The sequence below is a fragment of the Ceratotherium simum genome, chromosome 13, assembly GCF_057802395.1.
Source record: "Ceratotherium simum simum isolate JZ-2026a chromosome 13, ASM5780239v1, whole genome shotgun sequence".
NCBI lineage: Eukaryota > Metazoa > Chordata > Mammalia > Perissodactyla > Rhinocerotidae > Ceratotherium > Ceratotherium simum.
This window is the reverse complement of record NC_141912.1, coordinates 42591518-42611320: the sequence shown is the minus strand read 5'-3', so window position 1 is coordinate 42611320 and position 19803 is coordinate 42591518. Positions and strand designations below refer to the sequence as shown.

At 54.8% G+C, this 19803-nt stretch overlaps 1 protein-coding gene across 1 annotated transcript; it reads left to right on the top strand.

Moving 5' to 3' along the window:
- The first annotated feature begins 1409 nt into the window (after positions 1–1409).
- PGC (progastricsin) lies at positions 1410–19474 on the top strand. The gene is given in 21 exon segments (XM_087437825.1): positions 1410–1478; positions 1874–2073; positions 2935–3029; positions 3247–3353; positions 3502–3586; positions 5108–5224; positions 8959–9044; positions 10279–10352; positions 11888–12038; positions 12439–12556; positions 13404–13427; positions 13430–13504; positions 13507–13517; positions 13963–14139; positions 14141–14166; positions 15892–15974; positions 15977–16010; positions 16593–16740; positions 17532–17634; positions 18344–18404; positions 18406–19474. Coding segments are annotated over 21 exon segments (1956 nt in total). The 3' UTR covers positions 18518–19474.
- Positions 19475–19803: the final 329 nt, after the last annotated feature.

The window sequence follows — 19803 nt, the reverse complement described above, 5'->3', positions numbered from 1 at the left end:
GGGGGAGCAGGAGCTTGTGTGCAGCCCGCATCTGGGTGTGAGCAGATATATGTGCACGCGCCAGCCTGCATGGGAACGTATGTTGGCGCATGCACATCCTGGACAGTGTGAGCGGTGGGGGGAGGGGGGGCCCTTTCAGCATTTTGCGTCACAAGCCAGGACACACACGCACATGTACACACACATATAAAGCCCTGCATAGCACTATCATCTGAACTCCACTCTGATATACTCTATCCAGTCAGTTACATTGAAGATCTACCAGATTGTCTTCACCACCCACTAACGGGACAAGACTCCTAGTTTGAAAGGCCCTTTGCATGAGGGGGTCTGCAGATGCAGTGAGCGGGCATAGGGGATCCTCTATGATGGCGCGTGTGACACGTGGGGAGTGAGGAAGCTGAAACTAGGGTGGGAGGCTCTGAAGTTATCCTCATCTCCTGGCAGCCTGGACAAGCCCCTTGCCCTCCCCCAACTGTCCCACACAAGGACACCTGGCACCTTAGTGCCTCCTTGTACAAGCACAGTCACACACGAGTTCCTGAGCCCCACCCAGCTCACTGGCTCTAAAGGTCTCAAATGCTGCTAACTTGCAGCCTTTCCCCTAAGGTCTCTCCCAGTTCCCCTGCCCCCCAACGATCCCATACAGACCCTCCTCCAGCCCACATTGCCCCTTCTCTCTCCTGCCGCAGTCAGAGGGGGGACACAACCCCCTCCCTCAGGGAGCCCCCGTCTGAGGGAGAGACACAGCCCTTCCCTCAGGGAGCCCCCGTCTGAGGGGGAGACACAGCCCTTCCCTCAGGGGGCCCCAGTCTGAGGGGGAGACACAGCCCTGCCCTCAGGGGGCCCCAGTCTGAGGGGGAGACACAGCCCTGCCCTCAGGGGGCCCCAGTCTGAGGGAGAGACACAGCCCTGCCCTCAGGGAGCCCCAATCTGAGGGGAGACACAGCCCTGCCCTCAGGGAGCCCCAGTCTGAGGGGAGACACAGCCCTGCCCTCAGGGAGCCCCAGTCTGAGGGGAGACACAGCCCTGCCCTCAGGGAGCCCCAGTCTGAGGGGAGACACAGCCCTGCCCTCAGGGAGCCCCAGTCTGAGGGGGAGACACAGCCCTGCCCTCAGGGAGCCCCAGTCTGAGGGGAGACACAGCCCTGCCCTCAGGGAGCCCCAGTCTGAGGGGAGACACAGCCCTGCCCTCAGGGAGCCCCAGTCTGAGGGGGAGATACCTTAAAAACTCAAGACAATGGGGAAGTCATCTATAGGGGCAGGGGCAGGCCCTCAGGGAGCTGTTGGATGGTGGAGCCAAGAGGGTCACTGGGGGCCTGAGGCTCAACTCTCCCTCAACGACAGTCTCCCTCCCCGGATGTATTTCTAGGGAGAGATCAGCACGTTAGGACTCCTCCTCAGAGTTTCATGATCCTCTTTGACACGGGCTCAGCCGACCTGTGGATGCCCTTGTCTGCCGTGAAAGTCCAGTCCACCGTGAGTGCCCATAGGGGAAGTCACAGGGAGTCACCCTGCCCCTGGTCCAGGTGGGGTTTGGGTCACTGCAGGGGCCAAAGGGAGTTGATGTGGAAGTGAGGAGAGAGGGAAGGAGTGGGGTCCTGATGTCCAAACCTTGCTCCTGATAGTCAAGAACATGTGCTTCCAGACAGAAGAGCCCTCCATGAACTCCCTGAGGCTACCTCTTCTCGCTGCAGTACAGGACTGGCAATCTAACCAGAGTCCTGGGCTTCCACGCTGTGACATCAGGCGGCGGGTGGCAGCCAGGATGGGAGCAAGCTGGGAGTCTAGCTTCCTTCCTGCTGAGGGAGGCTGCTGGGTCCCGGCCTCCTGAGGGCCACCCCCAAGGGCATTCTCCTCCTCTCGGGGAGCAGATCCAGGGCTCTCCCATCACTGACCAGGAGTTTGGCCTGAACTGGATGGAGCTGGACACCACCTTTGAAAGCATCCACTCTGATGGGATAAATGGCCTGTCCTCCTCTTCCATCTCAGCAGCCAGGGCCGCCACAGTCATGGATGGTTCTATTAAGTGGAACCTGATCCCAGCGCCCTTAGTCCGCTTCCGTCTCACCCGGTGAGAGGACCCCTCACCACCTGGGAGCTTCCTCCTCTGCTCTTCAAATGGTGGAGAGGGGCTGGACAACCCATTGCTGGACAGGGGGTTATGGAGAACAAGCCAGAAGCCTTGTCCTGAGCCGGGGACTGTTGGGGTACAAGAGAAGCAGGAGGGTGGCAAAGGGGAGGAGGCCTACTGAGTTGACTCAGAGAGCGGGATCCAAGGGCCGGCCCGGTGGCACAGCAGTTAAGTGCGCGCATTCAGCTTCGGCGGCCCGGGGTTCACAGGTTCGGATCCCAGGTGTGCACTGATGCACCGCTTGTCAAGCCACGCTGTGGCGGTGTCCCGTATAAAGTGGAGGAAGATGGGCATGGATGTGAGCCCAGGGCCAGTCTTCCTCAGCAAAAAAGAGGAGGATTGGCAACAGATGTTAGCTTAGGGCTGGTCTTCCTCACCAAAAAAACAAACAAAAAAATGTTAAAAAACAAAACAGAGCGGGATCCAGCAATGGGGGTCCCATCACCCTGCAGCTGCCTCCTCCCGAGTCTGATGTGTCTTTGGTCCACAGCTGACAAGATGACACCACCGTGGGAGAAGTCACTGTGTGGGGTGAGTACAGCCAGCTGTACACAGGTGAGGTCTACTGGAGGCCTGTGGTTGCCCAAGTTTACTGGCAGATCAACTTCCAGGACTGGGTGGATTCAAATCCCATCACCCCCAACCAAGGGAGGAGGCCTGGGGGGCTTCCTTCGGGAAAAATACAAGGCTTTTCCCAGCCCAAGGCAGACCTGGGGACTAGCCAGGGCTCTAAGAGAGAGCCTGCATGGAGGCTGGGGGAGGGATGGCATGACCTCTGACCTCTGATGACTCCTCCTGTAGGTTGTCCATAGGGCACCAGACCACTGACGGGTGCTGCCAGGGCTGCCTGGCTGTCATGGGCACAGGCACCTCCCTTGTCCCCGAGCAGATTTTTGGTCAGCTGACATAGCTCATCAGGGTCCCAGGGAACAGCCAAGGAGAAGTAGGCACCCCAACCCCAGTGTCAGTGGGAAGTCCAAGGACACTGACCTGAGGGGCTCCTTCCAAATCCTAGCCTCTGAGGGATTGCATGTCATTTCCCTGCCAGCTGCTTACTGCCAGGTGCACTGCATCTCCCTGCTCTGCCCCCTCCCTGACCCTTCCCCCTTAAAGGCTCCCCCAGTGACAGCCTTTTCCTCATATTTCTGCCCTACCTGCTGGAACTCCATCTTGGTGCCTTCACTGGGGTGTTCATCTGTGGGGAGGATACATCTGCGATGGTGGGGGAGAGGGAGGTTGAGGGACCAGATGGGAAGGATTTGGGCACAGGGTGGATTTCTAAGCTGTGGGACTGGTCACCTCCACCAGGGAGCCCTGGCAGGAGCAGATTCTGACCACCTGTCTCCGTGTCCCTTATTATTTCTCCAGTTTGTCACCAACTGCGGCAGTGGCCAGAGCACCCCTACCATCACCTTCCCCATCAATGGCATCAATTTCCCCTGCTGGGCCCTCAGTACCTCACACCCCACCCCCTTCCTACCTGGGTGTGGTGGAAAGAGCTGGAGGCCAGGTGGAAGGGGAGCCCGTTTGCAGCCCTTAGAGTCCTGGGATGTCAGATCTGCAAAAGACCTTAAGGATCACTTTATCAACTTCTTCCACAAAAACAATACCAGGAACCACCATTTCTTTAGAGCTTTCTGAGATGCCGTATGTGTAGTGGTGGAGGTCCAGTCCACCTGCTCAGGGATCGTTATTCTGCCACTTCCAAGCCTTGTCACTTTGGGCAAGTCACTTAGCTTCTCTGAGCCTCTATTTCCTCATCGGTAAATAGGGACAATACAGTGTTTTCCTCATCAGGTCCTTGCGAGAGTAAAGGGACCGGTAGACAGACAGCGATTAGAGCAGTGCCAGGCACACGCTGAGCACTCCGTAAGCACTGATTGCTATTCCTGGTGTCAGGCACTGAGCCAAGGGCCCTGTGTACATTTGTTCTTCAAATCCTTGTGACAGTCCTGGGAGTGGGTGCCACCATCACTCCCACGGGTGGTCACACAGCCCCTTTTTAAACCTGAGACTTGGCACTTACTACTTGTGGGGTATCCCCATCCCATTTCCCCAGGGTGAGGGGTTGAAGCCAAAGCAGAGGTACGGTGGTCAACGGGTCCTCTTCAGCCTACTCAAACCTCCAGACACGGCGGGCCAGGCCCCACTTCTCTCCCAGCCTTCAGCTCTGCTCCTCATGGGTGAATATGCATTGAGCATCCTCTGTGCCTCCACTGTGGGGGCCACGGAGGAAGGAAGAGACATCACCCCGCTCTCCAAACACTTGTGATGAATCGCTTATGTGCGAAATGACAGCAAAGAGTGCAAGACTGTGTGTGTGCGTGCACACACATGTGCTCAATGTCATATAGATCAGTGTTTTTCAAACCGCAGCTCACAACGCTTTAGAAATCAATTTAGTTGATTGGAACTAGCACTTTAGAAACAAACAGAATAGAAAAATTGGGGTGTATCACATACGATGGACTAGAATTTTTCTGGGGGGTGAGGCTCTCATTTTAATTATATATTATATGTATGAGTGTATAAGTTTATGGTGTAAAATATATTTCTAACTGTGGCTTGTGGTCAAAAAACCTCAAGGCCTCAGCTCTGGTGGTTGGGCCTCTGCCTCCCTTGGCAGACCCCTCTCACTGTTACAGTCCAGCCTCCCTGGCCCCATCATTTCGTCTTTCCTACTTCAGGCCCTTTGCATGTGCTATTTTGCCTGCCAGAAATGTTCTTTTCTTACTCTCTTCACCTGCCTAACTTTCTGTTCATCACACGTAATGCAGCAATGGGTCATATTATCTCCCTCCCACAACTGATGGGGAAACTAAAGCTCAGAGAGGTTAAGTGACTTGCCCAATGTCACACAGCTAGCCAGAAATGGGCTGAGATTTGAATCCAGGCTTCTCTGATTTCAGAGCTCAGGTCTTTTCCTTAACCCGGTGAGACTTGCCTGCTGGCAGCCTTGCTCCTATTCCTCCAGGTCAGGTCAGTAACTGCCTCATGGGGTTCCAGCCCATGTACCTGCCCTTGGAGAATGGCTGGCCTCTGCGGCTCCCTGAGGGTCTGCTACTCCATCTACGACACAGGCAACAGCAAGGTGGGCCCGGCCACTGCTATGTGGACTGGCTCTGCCTATCTCTCGGTTAGAGGCATGCCCTCTGAGTCTCTGGGTCTCACAGAAGCTGGGGAGCCCCCATTTTTCACTCACTCCAGCCAAATCCTGCTTCTTAGGGTTGAGATCTGGGAGACCCCAAATAAAGAGCTCTGTAAGCTTTGGCTTTGGGGAGCAAGATGGGTCGCCGGGGGGCTGATTATGGGGATCAAGCTAGTTCAACTTTCACACCCACTCAATATAGGTCCCAAATTTGTCATTCAAATACCACCCTCATGAACTTTGCACTATCTGCGTGTGCCCACTGGTTAGAATCCACTGATGTGGGGGTGGGGGAGAGGCCATGCCAAGTTTCACTCCCAGTCTCTGGCTTGTGCGAGACACCATTTCTGGAGATGTGGGATAGTGGTTTGGGAGGAAGTTGAGCCAGCAGTGTAGAAAGAGCCACAGGCGTGGTGCCCCCACCTGGCATGACAAGTGACTGTGCGCTGACAGTTGGCCTGCCTGTCAAATGGAGATGGCCATCCCTGGGCAGTGCCTTGGCTGGGGGTACAGGCTGGGAGTTGCTGGCTGGATTTCGCGTCTAGGAGACTGCCCCTACCCATGGCACCTGGGGCTGGGGAGGAGGAGGAAAAAGAAGAAGAATCTAACACCTAGAGACTCCAGGGCTGGGGGGCCCTCGGGTAACTATAGGCTCTGCCCCTCCCCATGGTGGCCAGCCTAGGAGACAAACTCCTGGGAGACAAGGATCTCAGGCTGCAATTCTGCTGCTTCCTGACACTCCTCTGTTAGGAGTCTGTCTTAACCCATGGTGTCCATGAAATCGTGGGTGCGATGTGTCTGTTATACATCTGTGCTAAAATATAGTAAATACACAGCTATGCAAAGAAGACATGCTCAACCTTATTTCACCTAATGTCATCTCTGCCTCTCTGCTGTGGCAGACAATGTTATCATGGGTGAATGTGCAGTGTCCCCGTCACCTGGGAACACCCCGCGCAGGCGCTGCCTTCCCCCTTCATCTTTGGGGTTCTCTGAGGGCAGGTGTTTTGTCTCTTTTCTTCTCTTCCTTCTCCTTCTTCTCTTCTTTCTTCTTTTTTTAAAATGTGACTGTGTAAAACTTGTAACTGAATTATAATACACACACAGGAAGGGGCACTTATCATGAGTATACAGCTCACCGACTTCTCACAGACCTACCGAACCAGAACTCAGGTCAAGAACAGAACATTATCAGTGCTCCCCAAAGGTCCTTTTTCCTCTTCCTCCAGCCTCCTGCCCAATTTAAAGAAGATTCTGACTCAGCTGATCGTTGTTGAGGGCTTGCTCTGTGCTGGCACTTTCATAATCATGGCTTTATTGGATTATTACAGCAACCCTGTGGGCCAGATTATCATCTCCATTTTACAGTCAGGGAAACTCAGGCTCAGAAAGGGTAAGTGATCTGTCGGGGTCAAAGGGTCAATAAGTGGTGGAGATTGGTCTTCTAAAGTCAATTACATGTCACACATCATCATCACATTCTTTAATATGTGCAAAGAGGGGTGGATGAAGAGTTAGAAGTAGGGTCCATATGTCATCGGAAATAAATCTGCATGGACATCTCTGAGATTATTTGCCCAGAAACATCCCTTACTTCTTCTGGGGACTTCTCCTGTCTACACTCTTCAAAATGCTTCCTGAGGGAGCTGTCAAGTTCTTACAGGGCCCTTCCTGCTGGCCACAGCTGATTGGTCCCGGAGTGGGCACTGATGAGCCAATCAGAGAGCTTTCCTAGGAATTTGGGTTTCATTCTTTCTCTGGAAATGTAAAACTCAGCTGCTGGTGGTTAGTTACATGGAGAAAGCCAGCCTACAGTGAGAGAGAAAGAGAGAGGAGAGGAGAGGAGAGGAGAGGAGAGGAGAGGAGAGGAGAGGAGAGGAGAGAAGGGGCGGGGAGGGGAGACCAGGGGAAAGGAAGGGAAGAGAAGAGAGGAGAAAGGGAGGGGAGGGTCAGAGAGGGTGAGGGAGGGGAGGGGAATCCAAGTAGGACTGAGAAGCAGAGAAAAGGTCCTAGTGGTGTTTGGAACCCAGATTCCAGTTGACTCTAAGGCTCTGCCACATCCTTTCCATTCCTGCAGCTGGGTTGCAATGTGACATGCCTCCCATCCGTCCATCTGTCCATCCACCCATCCACCCATCCATCCATCCATCCATCCATCCATCCATCCAGTACATCCCCTTTTCCACCTAAGCCAGACAAGCAAGCTGCTGTCTGCAAGCACATTAATCAATAGATCAGATAAAAAACAAGAAGTCTGTCTATTTATCCATTTATACACACAGAGATCAATTTCCAGCTGTTTGAGATATAGATGGATAAAATGGACTCCTCTGTAGAATGGGGATAAGGTAACCTATCTTGTGGGATAATTGTGAGGGTTGGTTGATTAAACAAATATAAAGCATCCTGCCTGGCACACCTTCAATGATGGGATATTTTGGCAGGGGAGAAAGAGTCCATTTTAAAACCTTGAGCCCAGCTCTTCCTTACAGTAGAATTCTAATTAACAAATGTAGAATGAATGATAGAAACAGAAGAGCACCAGTAGGCAAACACCACCTGATGACCGTTGCAGGCCAGAAGCAGTAACAGATGTTAAAATTAGTGGGCAGAAGAATGGTGAGGAACCGGATACTTGCATAGTCTTAAAGTGTCTCCCAGAAGGGAGAGAAGGGGGCTTTCCAGGTAGGGGAGACTGGGGCAGGGCAGGCCAAGGGCACATGAGGACTTGGGACGTCTGGGGCCACTGAGGAGACTGACTGAGCTGTCAGATCAGGTTGGGTAGGCAGGGGCTGCAGACCCCCAAGGCCTGGCAGCCAATCGGGATCCCCTGGCTTGAGGCAGTAGGCCAGGGACACTAAGAAGGGATGTGGTGTGGGCCGGCCCCGTGGCTTAGCGATTAATTGCGTGTGCTCTGCTACTGGTGGCCCGGGGTTCGGATCCCGGGCGTGCACTGACGCACCGCTTCTCCGGCCATGCTTAGGCTGCGTCCCACATACAGCAACTAGAAGGATGTGCAACTATGACATACAACTATCTACTGGGGCTTTGGGGAAAAAAAGGAGGAGGATTGGCAATAGATGTTAGCTCAGAGCCGGTCTTCCTTAGCAAAAAGAGGAAGATTAGCACAGATGTTAGCTCAGGGCTGATCTTCCTCACAAAAAAAAAAAAAAAATGAAGGGATGTGGTGTGATTGGATTTTGCAGAAGGTTAGACGGGCAGCCATCAGACTCCTAGGGTCCTCCCAGCTGGGAAAGGGTCCCTGGAGGCCCATGCTGGGGAGTCTGGTGGGCCTCACAAGACTTGGGGAATCCCATGGATTCTGCTATATTCATAGAATTTGGCAAGATACCAAGGATCCTATGACTTTCTTTAGCCTGCTCTTCCAAATCTGCAGATCCCCCCGTCCCAGGGAAGGCACTCCCTTGCTACGTTGCCTTCCACCCCAGAGTCCAGCATGTCCCTGGGGACTGCAGGGAGGCATGAGAGCTGACTTGGCCCTGAGACACAATCAGGCAGGTACCTTCCTCTCCGTGCCAGGCCTGGGCAGACCTCTAGGGCCCTCCCTCCCCTCCATCATAGGGCTAGGGGAGGCTCCAGGGCTCTGGCTGGGCCGTGGGTCATGGTGGCCAGCGTGGAAAATCCCCCACTGGCTGGATTATATTGGCGTTTGGCAGGTCTGGTCTTGGCCTTCTGCCTGGGGCTCGATGACCTGACAAATCTGTTTGGAGCCCTGAGGGCAGGGTATGAGGTGACAGAGAGGGTACTGGCATGGGGACTTTTTCCACTCACCCCAAAATGGGGAGTTCTCCTGTGTCAGGTTAGCAGGCGCTGGGTCAGCCTTGGGTCACCTCAGGTAAAGAGAGACTTGTAGCTGGGAAGCACGGTGGCCAGAGATGAGGGATAGAGGCACATGATGGATCAGACCTGGGGTCAGGAAGAAGGGCAGACGAGGGCTTGGGAGAAGGGTAATGGGGGACACAGGAGTAGAGAGGGGGTAGAGTCGCAGTGGGGCAGGAGAAGAGAGACAATGAAGAACAGAAGCAAGGGCATTCTTGGACCCTCTTCCCACACTCCTGCCCAGGCCTCCTGTTGTTCCAGAAGCCAGTGCAGCTTACACTATGGGTGTGTCCTAAGCACTTGCTGAATTATGATGAGAATCTCTCCAAATGCCCCATTTGACCATGAAATCCTCCAAAGCTGCCTCCAATAGGTCAGACTTCAGCCATTGGCATCCCAGCCCCACTCCCTGCATCAGGGCTAATGATACCACCATCAGCACCACCCTCACCACCACCATTATCATTACCATCATCCTAGCTACCGAGCCTATCATCCCCAGACACCCTAACTGCATCCCCCAAGGGCTTGGGGGTGCTGGGAACAGGACTTGAGTCAGACCTCAGAGCGCATCACCTATAGACCAGCAGTTCTCAAGAATTTTGCCCCCTAAGGGGACATTTGGCAATGCCTGCAGACATTTCTGGTTGTCACAGCTGGCGGACTGCTGCTGGCCTCCAGTGGGTAGAGGCCAGGGGTGTGCTAAACATCCTACAGTGCACAAGACAGCCCCCGAACAAAGAACTATTTGCTCCAAAATGTCAATAGTACCGAGGATAAGAAACCTGCCTATAGATCCCATGGCCCTCACCCCAAAATGCCCCCGTCACGCCTCTAGTTCCTGGACAAGAAGTAGTCTTCGCCACTCCGTATTCCGGCAACTTTGTTCTCTCTTATCGCGTGCACCTCCTGGCTTCCACTGCTTATATTAAAAAGTCAATAAGATGAAAAGTCCTTTGTGGCCACCCTCAAGAGGGAAAACACACAGAAACAATTGATACCTGGAGCACAGGGCACACCCAGGGTTGAGGTCGTGCTTGCCCAGGGCAGGGAGGCAGGGGCTGGGCTAGATCCCAGGGTATAAAGGAAGAGGGAGTGCTCAGGCCCTCACTCCACGGCGATGGCGCAACTTGGAGCGGCTTTTCCTCTGTGGCCAGTTGGGAATCGGCTTCCTGAAGTGGACGGTGGTGGCCTTCATCTGCCTCCGGCTCTTGGAGGCGACAGTGCTCAAGTGAGTCTGGGGCCTGGCTGCTGGTGTGGGAGCTTGAGCAGGAGACTGGAGCCCTGCGAGGGGTGGCCTGGCCAGGGGACACTGCATCTGTCTCTGCTCTGGAATTTCTGCTAGGGGCGGGGAAGGCTCCCTGAGCCGGGGTAGGACAAGACTCAGAGGTAGGAGGAGATAGAGCCTCTGCCCTCAGGAAACTTCCAGTCAAAGGGAGAAGCACTGTCCCTTCCCCCATCTAATGAGAAAAGGTGGACCTGAAACAGAGAGAGTAGGGGCGACTACTGCCCATCAGACCCTGAATGGCAGGCGTGGTTTCCTCCCACAGAAAGGGTATATTTCTGGAGAGGGAGACATTTGCTAAAAATGTCCTTAAGGCCCCAAATTTATTTGGCAGATGTCAAAACCATCCAAGCAGAAACACCAGTAATGTAATCATACGTTGGGGTGTCAGGGGAAAGGGAGCGAGGTGGTATGGCTCACAGGACATCAGGGAGGGGCTCCCAGCCTGCCACACTGCCTGCTGTTCCATCATTAAAGAGTGATTCCTTGGGGAAGAGATGGCTCCTCTTAGAAACTTCTTTTATTATGAAAATTCTGTAGAGATGGTTACCATGAAGCAACAAGCTTCAGTCTTCATAGCTCAATGTGAATGGGTTTAGCAGAGAATTTCTGGAGAATGCAAGGTCCTGAGGGAATGGGGATTTAGTGAAAGAAGCAGGAATTCCAGAGCCTAGAGCAAGGCCTTGGTAGACCCGCAGAGAACTAGGCAATGGCAGCAAGCAGATCTGGTAGGAGGAGAACCAAGGGTGACATGGGCAGAAACCCACAATTCACAAGTCCCATTTCCAGAGCTGATCTGGGCTCCGGACCACCCAGGCCAACTTCCGGAGTGTCTTGGGGTCCTGAGATTAGCAATGATTGGCCCCAGGCAGATAATTAGCAGCAGGGGCAGAACTAGGACCCTGTCTTCCGAGTCTCAGTCTAGCCCTGCTCCTATGTACACATGCTCTGTCACATTCAGCCAGCCAGGTGCCTGAGGGCCCCCATACGAGCGGACTCTCTTGGGGGTGAACTTAGCCATCTCTGAAACCTTTTTTAAAAATGCACATCCCCTGCAAAGGACAATGCCTGGAGTCCCTCTCCCCTTCCTGGGAAGGAATTTATGGGCTATTTGAGAGCAGAGGGCCAGGGCGGATGAGGACCCTTGAGATGGGAGGGCGGACATGCACGGGTGAAGGTCCTTGTTTTCTGAGTCTTGGAGCAAGTCCAGAGAAGAGTTTTGAAAGAACGAGAAGGAGAGGGGAAGAAAGAAAGAGGTAGAGGGAGAAAGAGACAGATGTAGAAAGAGACATAGAGATGGAGATGGAGAAGGAGGGAGACACACAGATACACACAGACACACACAAGCGACAGACGCAGGGGGACAGAGTGGCGGGGAGACTGAGGCAGTCAGTGGAGAGAGATTGGGAGAGAGAGACTAGGGCTATTAGAAGTGATGCAGCAAAGAGGGAGGGCCCTGCCCACCTCCAGCCCTGCTGCAGAGTCCCCCTGAAGACATTAAAGTTCATCCGTGAGACCGTGAAGGAGAAGGGCTTACTGGAGGAGTTCCTGAGGACCCACAAGTACGGCCCCGTTCAGAAGTACCACTTTGGTGATTTCAGTGTGGCCCGTGAGCCCATGGCCTACACGGATGTGAGTCCTGACCCTCCCCAGGGCTACCCCTCTCCCTGCTGCCAAAGGCTGAAGGCCAGGCCCAGGCCATGAGCTGCACCCCTCCTCTCTGCACCCTCCCACCCAGCCCCTGGGGCTTGCTCCCTTCTCTCAGACCTGCCAGCCCAGACTGCCTTCCCTGTGCAGAGCATGGGAGTGGCCTCTGCTGACTTGGTAGCTCTGTCAAGAGAACTTTGCAGCTGCCCTGGGCAGGCACAGGCTGTAGGTTCTGGGCAAGTGTGGAGGGAAGGCTCGGGTCCCTGCTTCTAGTGTGGGCTGTAAGGCAGGGGCTGGTCCCTCCCCTGCTCTGCCCGTGGGGAAAGCTGGGCCTGATAGTCCCTGGATCCCTCCAGAGCTAACAGCCTGCCCCATGACCCCCCAGGCTTCCTACTTTGGCAAGATTAGCATTGGGACCCCACCACAGAATTTTCTGGTCCTTTTTGATACCAGCTCTTCCAACCTGTGGGTGCCCTCTGCCTACTGCCAGAACCAGGCCTGCGGTGAGTGATGGGCTGGGCAGGGCAGGGCACTGACACCCTCTGGGGAAGGGCCAAGCTTCACAGGGATTGCTGGGGGGGAGCTTCAGTCCTGGAGAGGACCAGGGACTTATCCAGGGTCACACAGCACACCCAAGCCAGAGGGAAGCTGGTCCCAGAGCTGGGTGGCCCCTTTGCCTTCTCTGCTCACCAATACATATTCCTTCATCTGCTCCAGCCCTCCCTACTCCACAACACTCTTTACTAAGTTCTCATTGAGTGTCTCCAAGGCACATGGGACAACAGTATCGGATGTGGTTCCCATCGTGAAGTCTATTTGGAGACAGGCCACGTTCACTTGCTTACGGCTGCCCTGGTCCCTGCCAAAGCCTTGGGGTGTGGGTCCTAGTCCAGAGGGTTCCTCACTGGCCCTGCCCTACACTATTCCAGAATCCTGGTATGGCCAGTGTCTTGACTGTGAGGGTCAGGGAATGCAGGAATGCCCTGGAGGCTCATTCACTCCTTCATCTGTTGAGTAATTTCTCGCCGCTCGCTGTGTGCCAGGCGATCTGCTGGGGGCCAGGGAGATAGAGATGGATTCCATGCAACCTGCCACAGGGAGGTCACAGTCCTAGGGCACCCCAAGAGTCTATAAGTCAGAGGGGGCTTTGGGGCCAAAGCTGGCCAGCTCCCATGTGCCTTCCAATGCCAGGAAACTCAGCTGGCCATCGCCTGATTGGGTGGCCGGGGGGTGCTGAAGCCCCAGGCTGTGAGCACAGGCTGGGAAACAGGTGGAAAGCCCTATAGGCCTGAGAGCTGGACAGCCCTCGACTGGCCAGCCTGAATCCCTAAATCCTCCCTCCCCCTGCAGTTGGCCACGCCCGCTTTAATCCCAGTGGGCCCTCACCTCCTCCACCAACGGGGAGACCTTCTCCCTGCAGTATGGTGGCAGCGGCAGCCTCACCAGCTTCCTCATACTCTGACCGTGAGTGATGCTGTCTGCCACTCCCCACCCCTGGATGTGGATTCTGATGGGGAGACTCAGACAGAGACCCTGAATATGGAAAAACACCTCGTGCTCTACTGTACAGGACAGGCAATCAGTACAATAAAGGCTCATTCATTCACTTATCCAACCCTCACTGGGGACCATCATGTGCCAGGCACCGAGGACACCATGATGAATGGGATGACGGGTCCTTCTCCTTAAGGAGCTGAAAGCCTGGGGAAGAAGGAGATGGTGGGGAGAGTGCTTCCACAGTCAGAGCAGGCTACTCGGAAGAGAAAGCGGCTCTTTCAAGACCTGTCAAGAAGGGAAGGAGCAGAAGTGAGGGAGGGATGAAGAACGAGCCTTGAGGGGTCTCTGGGGGAGTGTGGGGGAGGTGGGTGAAGTTACACTTGTCATCTCCCATCCTCTGTGCCCCCTCCAGGTCCAGAGCATCCAGGTCCCCAACCAGGAGTTCAGCCTGAGTCAGAATGAGCTGGGCACCAATTTCATCTACTTGAAGTTTGATGGCATCATGGGCATGGCCTACCCTGCCCTGGCCGTGGGTGGGGCCGCCACAGCCCTGCAGGACATGCTGCAGGAGGGCGCCCTCACCAGCCCACCCAGTCTTCAGCTTCTACCTCAGCAAGTGAGGAACCGCCTGGAGGTCCCCAACTCCCAGCCCACCCGCCCTCAGCCCTGGACAACTGAGGCTCAAAGCTTTGAGGTTTAGAGGCCTCCCAGCAGGCCACACTTGTCCTAGGGCCTTCCCTCCTGGGCTCCTGACTCCTCCCCCACTCCACCCCTCGTCCCCCATCCCTGCCTCTGTCCCCGCCCACTCTGACGTCTTTGCATTTCTTGGCCTGGACAGAATCTCCTCTTCTGGCTCAGCTTTGCTCTGAGTGTTGCTGCTGTTTCTTGGTAACTCTTGGATTTACCTCCTGTCCAGAGCCCCAGTTAGCTCATTTCTTTCTGACCACATGTTTTCTATCTGGACACCTCTTTTGTATGGTAATCTATTGCTTCATCTCCTTTGATCTATTGTTCTAGCCAGGTCCTGGAGCATCCTGGTCTAGGTCCACCATTAACTCCTAACAAGTTGTTGTCCTCACTGCAAACACAAGCCAACGCAGGTATTTACATGGATGGACCTGGGAGCTGGGCGGTGGGAGGGGGCGAGCTGCCTGGGATGGACTTTCTTTCTTTCCTCTACAGAATTAACCAACCACCTTCTAGAGATTGGCAGCATCTAGTATCTGGAGCTTAATCACTTGAATATCACCATATTACTAAGGTTGCTGACTTACTCTCTACCTCTGTTTACAATAACTCTGAGTTTAGCTTTTATGAGCTCCACCCAATTCCACAATCAGATTCAGCTACCAGGAGAGGCCTCTGAAACAAATACAGAATGTCCTTCCATCGTCTCCACCAAGGCTCTACCTCCCTCCAATCACAGCAGAAAAATAATGAGCTGGGTCCAGGTCAGGCTCCCAGTGACACGCTCCACCAACAGCATGAAGTGGAAGGGAGAGGAGAACGGAGTAGGGGGCAGGGTAGGGGGCCAGACAACCAGCAGTTTCCCCAGAGGCAGGACTTTGTAGAGCAGCAGCATCTGGGAGCCTGAGGCACTGGGAACTCTGAGATGCCCAGCCTAGGAGCCCCAGTCAGAGGTGGGGACCCAGCCCTGCCCTCAGGAGCCCCAGTCTGAGGGGGGAGACACATTCCTGCCCTCAGGGAGCCCCAGTCTGAGGGGAGACACAGCCCTGCCCTCAGGGAGCCCCAGTCTGAGGGGGAGACACAGCCCTGTCCTCAGGGAGCCCCAGTCTGAGGGGGGACACAGCCCTGTCCTCAGGGAGCCCCGGTCTGAGGGGGAGACACAGCCCTGTCCTCAGGGAGCCCCGGTCTGAGGGGGGAGACACAGGCCTGTCCTCAGGAGCCCCAGTCTGAGGGGGGAGACACAGGCCTGTCCTCAGGAGCCCCAGTCTGAGGGGGGGAGACACAGGCCTGTCCTCAGGAGCCCCAGTCTGAGGGGGGAGACACAGGCCTGTCCTCAGGAGCCCCGGTCTGAGGGGGGAGACACAGGCCTGTCCTCAGGAACCCCACTCTGAGGGGGGAGACACAGCCCTGTCCTCAGGGAGCCCCGGTCTGAGGGGGGAGACACAGGCCTGTCCTCAGGAGCCCCAGTCTGAGGGGGGAGACACAGGCCTGCCCTTAGGGAGCCCCGGTCTGAGGGGAGACACAGCCCTGCCCTTAGGGAGCCTCAGTCTGGAGCCCGGGCAAGACCTCTGTTTTCCTCTGAGGGTTACTGCTCAACAAGGAAGTCTCTTTCCACAGCCACTCCCTGACTCACCTTTCCATTTACCTCCTGCAGCCAGCAGGGGTCTCAGAACGGGGGAGCAGTCATCTTTGGGGGTGTGGACAACAGCCTGTACATGGGACAGATCTCCTAGGCCACGGCACCCAGGAACTCTACTGGCAGCTCACTGAGGAGTGAGTCTGTGGCAGGGCCCTGGGGGTGTGGGCACTTCCTTGGAGTAGGCTTTGAGGCACTTCACATCATACACACACATCCAGGTACTGCTGTGGGGTGGGGACAGAGGACCCCTGAGGCCTGCCCCCACAAAGCCTCAGCTGCCCTCTGGAGATTCAAGGCCCAGCTCAGCCTGGAGAAGAAGGGTGGGATGGAGACAACAGAGGAAGGGGCAGGACTTGGAATCGCAAATATTTCAGACCCTGTAGTCCAACACTATGGGCTTACAGATCAGAAACTGGGGTGCATGTAGGAGGGGCTAATTTGCTCAAAGTACTTATAATGAATCAGTGGCCCTGACTATCAGTATTTCTAGAATCATCCTTGGAACTTTTTAGAAAGACATTTCATGCACATTTAGATAGACTCTGATATGGTGTGAGGCAGGTGGACGGCTGGATTGACCTCTGCGGAGTCCTTGCCTTCATGAGGTACACCTTGATTCTGTGGCTATAGCTGATTGTCCCTCAGTGATGGGGAAGCTCACCCTCTAGCTGCTCTGAGCTGTGGGGTGCTGAGCTGCTCATCCCCTCACCATTCAGGCTCCTCATTGGCAGCCAGGCCTCCAGCTGGTGCTCCCAGGGCTGCCAGGCCAGCATGGACACAGGCACATCTCTGCTTACTGTGCCCCAGCAGTACGTGAGTGCCCTTCTGCAGGCCACGGGGGCCCAGGAGGACCAGAACAGACAGGTATGTCTGGTGGAGGTGTCCCCTTTCCTAGGAGAGGCCAGCCAGGAGGCATTTGTGGTTTCTCCTGGGAGCATAGGAATAGCTTGATTCTTGGCCTCCATGCCTGTAGCTGCCCCAAGGCACTGGAGGGGGGTGGGAACTGGGATGGCTGGGGTTGGGGGGCAGCCTGGGGGCCTGGAGGCTGATTCAGGGGGGCCAGGTGCTTGTGCTGAGGAGCTGTGGGGAGGTTACTACCAGGCAGAATTTCCTCTGAGCTTCAGCCCCTCAGAGGAAACAGGTTAAACACTTGCCGGGCTTTGGAGTAAGAAAAAAATAACTGAACTGCAGGGCCAAGCCGGCAAGAGCCAGGGACAGCCCTTTAATCTACACCTCCCTCACCTCCACAGGGCCACCCCGCAGCTCTGCCTCTCTTCTGAGCCCAGCCAAGGGTTTGCCTCATTCGTGCATCTCACTAACTTTGAGGGACTGCTGGGCTACTCCTTCTACAGACCTGTAGTTTTAAAAGGACACTTGCAGAGAAGGGGCATAGATTCAGTCCCTCATGGGGGAAATCTAGGGAAGAGTAATGTTTTGGGGGGAGATGCTCAGGTCTCCCAAATCCCACGCACTGTCCATGAGTCCACATGTGTAATGCCAGCAGGATTTACACAAGACTTTCCCTTACTGTTGCAACCTCCAGTCCGAAAGCAGGCTCGGGGTTCAGGCCGGGGACCAGAGGGGCTGAGGTAACGGGGTTGGCAGGTGCTCTCAGGTGGGCAATGAGGCATCCTGGGCCGTGTTCCTCCTTGCAGTTTCCTGCGGACTGTAACAACACCCAGCGCCTGCCCTCCTTCACCTTCATCATGAGTGGCGTGCAGTGCCCTCAGCCACCCTCCTCCTACATCCTCAATGGAAGTCATGGTCCCTGGAGGCTGAGCCAGCCGGGACATGACTGGGAGTGGGAGGAAGGCGGGAGTGGGGAGCCAGAAATGCCTGGTCTCCTTACCTTGTGCCATTTCCTGACTCCTTGTGGCACTGATTTATTTTCCCCACTCATTGATTCTAAACCCCCTTCTCTGGAATGAGGCTGTGACATAGAAGAGTGTCATCTATTATTAATTATTATTATTAATTAGTGGGGAGAGGCACTGGGCTCTGAGCACTTACTAGGGTCAGCCATTGTGTGAAGCACTTTGCTGACACTATCCCACTTAATTGTCACAATATTCCATAAGGGAAATACTAAATTCTATTCCACAAGTCAAAACTTGGAAGTTCAGAGAGGTTAAGTAATTGACCCAAGGCTATACAGCTAGTCAAGGTGAAGCTAAGGTTTGAATCCAAGTTGCTGTGACACAAAAGCATTACCACCAGGCTGACCTACCCCAAACTGGGAGCAGGAGGGAGCTGGTGGGAACACAGGGAGGGGAGACCCTGCAGAGGCCACTGCAGCCTGCGTTCACCCATTCCAGAAATTCCTCTCACCAGCACCTGTTCTGGCGGCTCAGTTGGCCGGTGAGTCCTCAAGGGCAGAGACCCTGGCTCACTCATTTCTGCATTTGTGCCTCTGGGCCAGGGCTCAGGGCTAAGCAGTGCCCAGTCCACGTGTGAGTGAAGGAATGAGTGCTGCCCGGTAGTGCTGTGCAGAACAATGGCTACTGCACCATGGGGGTCAAGCCCACCTACGTCCTCCCAGAATGGCCAGCCCCTGTGGATCCTCGGGGACATCTTCCTCAGGTCCTACTATTCCATCTACGACACAGGCAACAACAGGGTGGGCTTCACCACTGCCACCTAGACTCAGTGCCTGGACGCCTGCACTCCCTTCTTCCTCTTGGCCCCCTACCCTGCAGGGGATTCTCTCTGTGCTTCTTTGGATTCAGCTTTCCTTTTCTGGACTCTGGACTTCCTCTCCTAATGAATAATTCTTCTCCATATTGGCCAGCTGGTGGTTTTTAGAGGGCAGTTGTGGCCTGTAAGGTGACTCCCGGTCTCAGGCAATGGGAAAGAGTCAGGGGCAGGTTTGCCTCTGCTGGACCATGTTCTCCCTGAGATGCTAGGAGGTTTCTGGGTGGGTCACTGAGATTCTAAGAGAAATGGGGCATAAGGTAGGGCTTGGGGATGGGCCCTGTACCCCTCAGAGCCTGGAGTCTGTTCACAGCTTCTCCCTGGAGGGAAGACAGTGGTAGTGGCACGAGGCAGGGCATTCCTTTGTGAGGGCAAAGGAGCCCTACTCAATCTGAAATGCTCTGCTGTCCTAATTTACCAAACTACCACCAGAATTACCCCATGCATGTCTCCATGCACGTCCACTCCTAGTGTGACTAGGAGTCCAGTGCATCCCAAACCTAGGCCTCCATCTCCTTATCTGTGAACAAGTTTGCACTAGGAGTGTTCTGAGGAATGCTGGATGCCTGTGTGTACTTGTAACAGTCACGGGTCCTTTAGGGAGGAGGGTGATGCCACCAGACCCTACTCCCAGGAAGGCTTCAGAAGGTCTGGGCTGAGTTAAGCTGATCCTATTTTCACCCAGACTTTTATGTCCCAGGGCCTGTATCTGAAGAAGGGCTGGCCCTCAACCATGGACAAGAGGGACAGCTACTTGAATCACATGGAAATCAAGCCCACTTGCTCTAACCAACTGAGCCAGGGCTCTTGTCCCTCTGAGCTTCATCCCTGCCTCCTTAGGAGCCACCCAGCAACAGACGGAGAAACCTGTGGCAGCATGGTATGCGGAGGAGGAGGACGACGAGGAGGAGGAGGCGGAAAATGATGGCTTAGCACCCTGTAACTTCCAACAGAGGAAGGGGATATGAAAGGAGATGGGAATATTTCTTATTTTGTGTGTGTGTGTGTGTGAGGAAGATTAGCCCTGAGCTAACATCTGTTGCCAATCCTCCTCTTTTTGCTGAGGAAGATTGACCCCGGGCTAACATCCGTGCCCATCTTCCTCTACTTTATATGTGAGACACCTGCCAAAGCATGGCTTGATGAGCGGTCCGTAGGTCTGCGCCCGGGATCTGAACCTGCGAACCTGGGGCTGCCAAAGTGGAGTGCATGAACTTAACCACTATGCCACTGGGC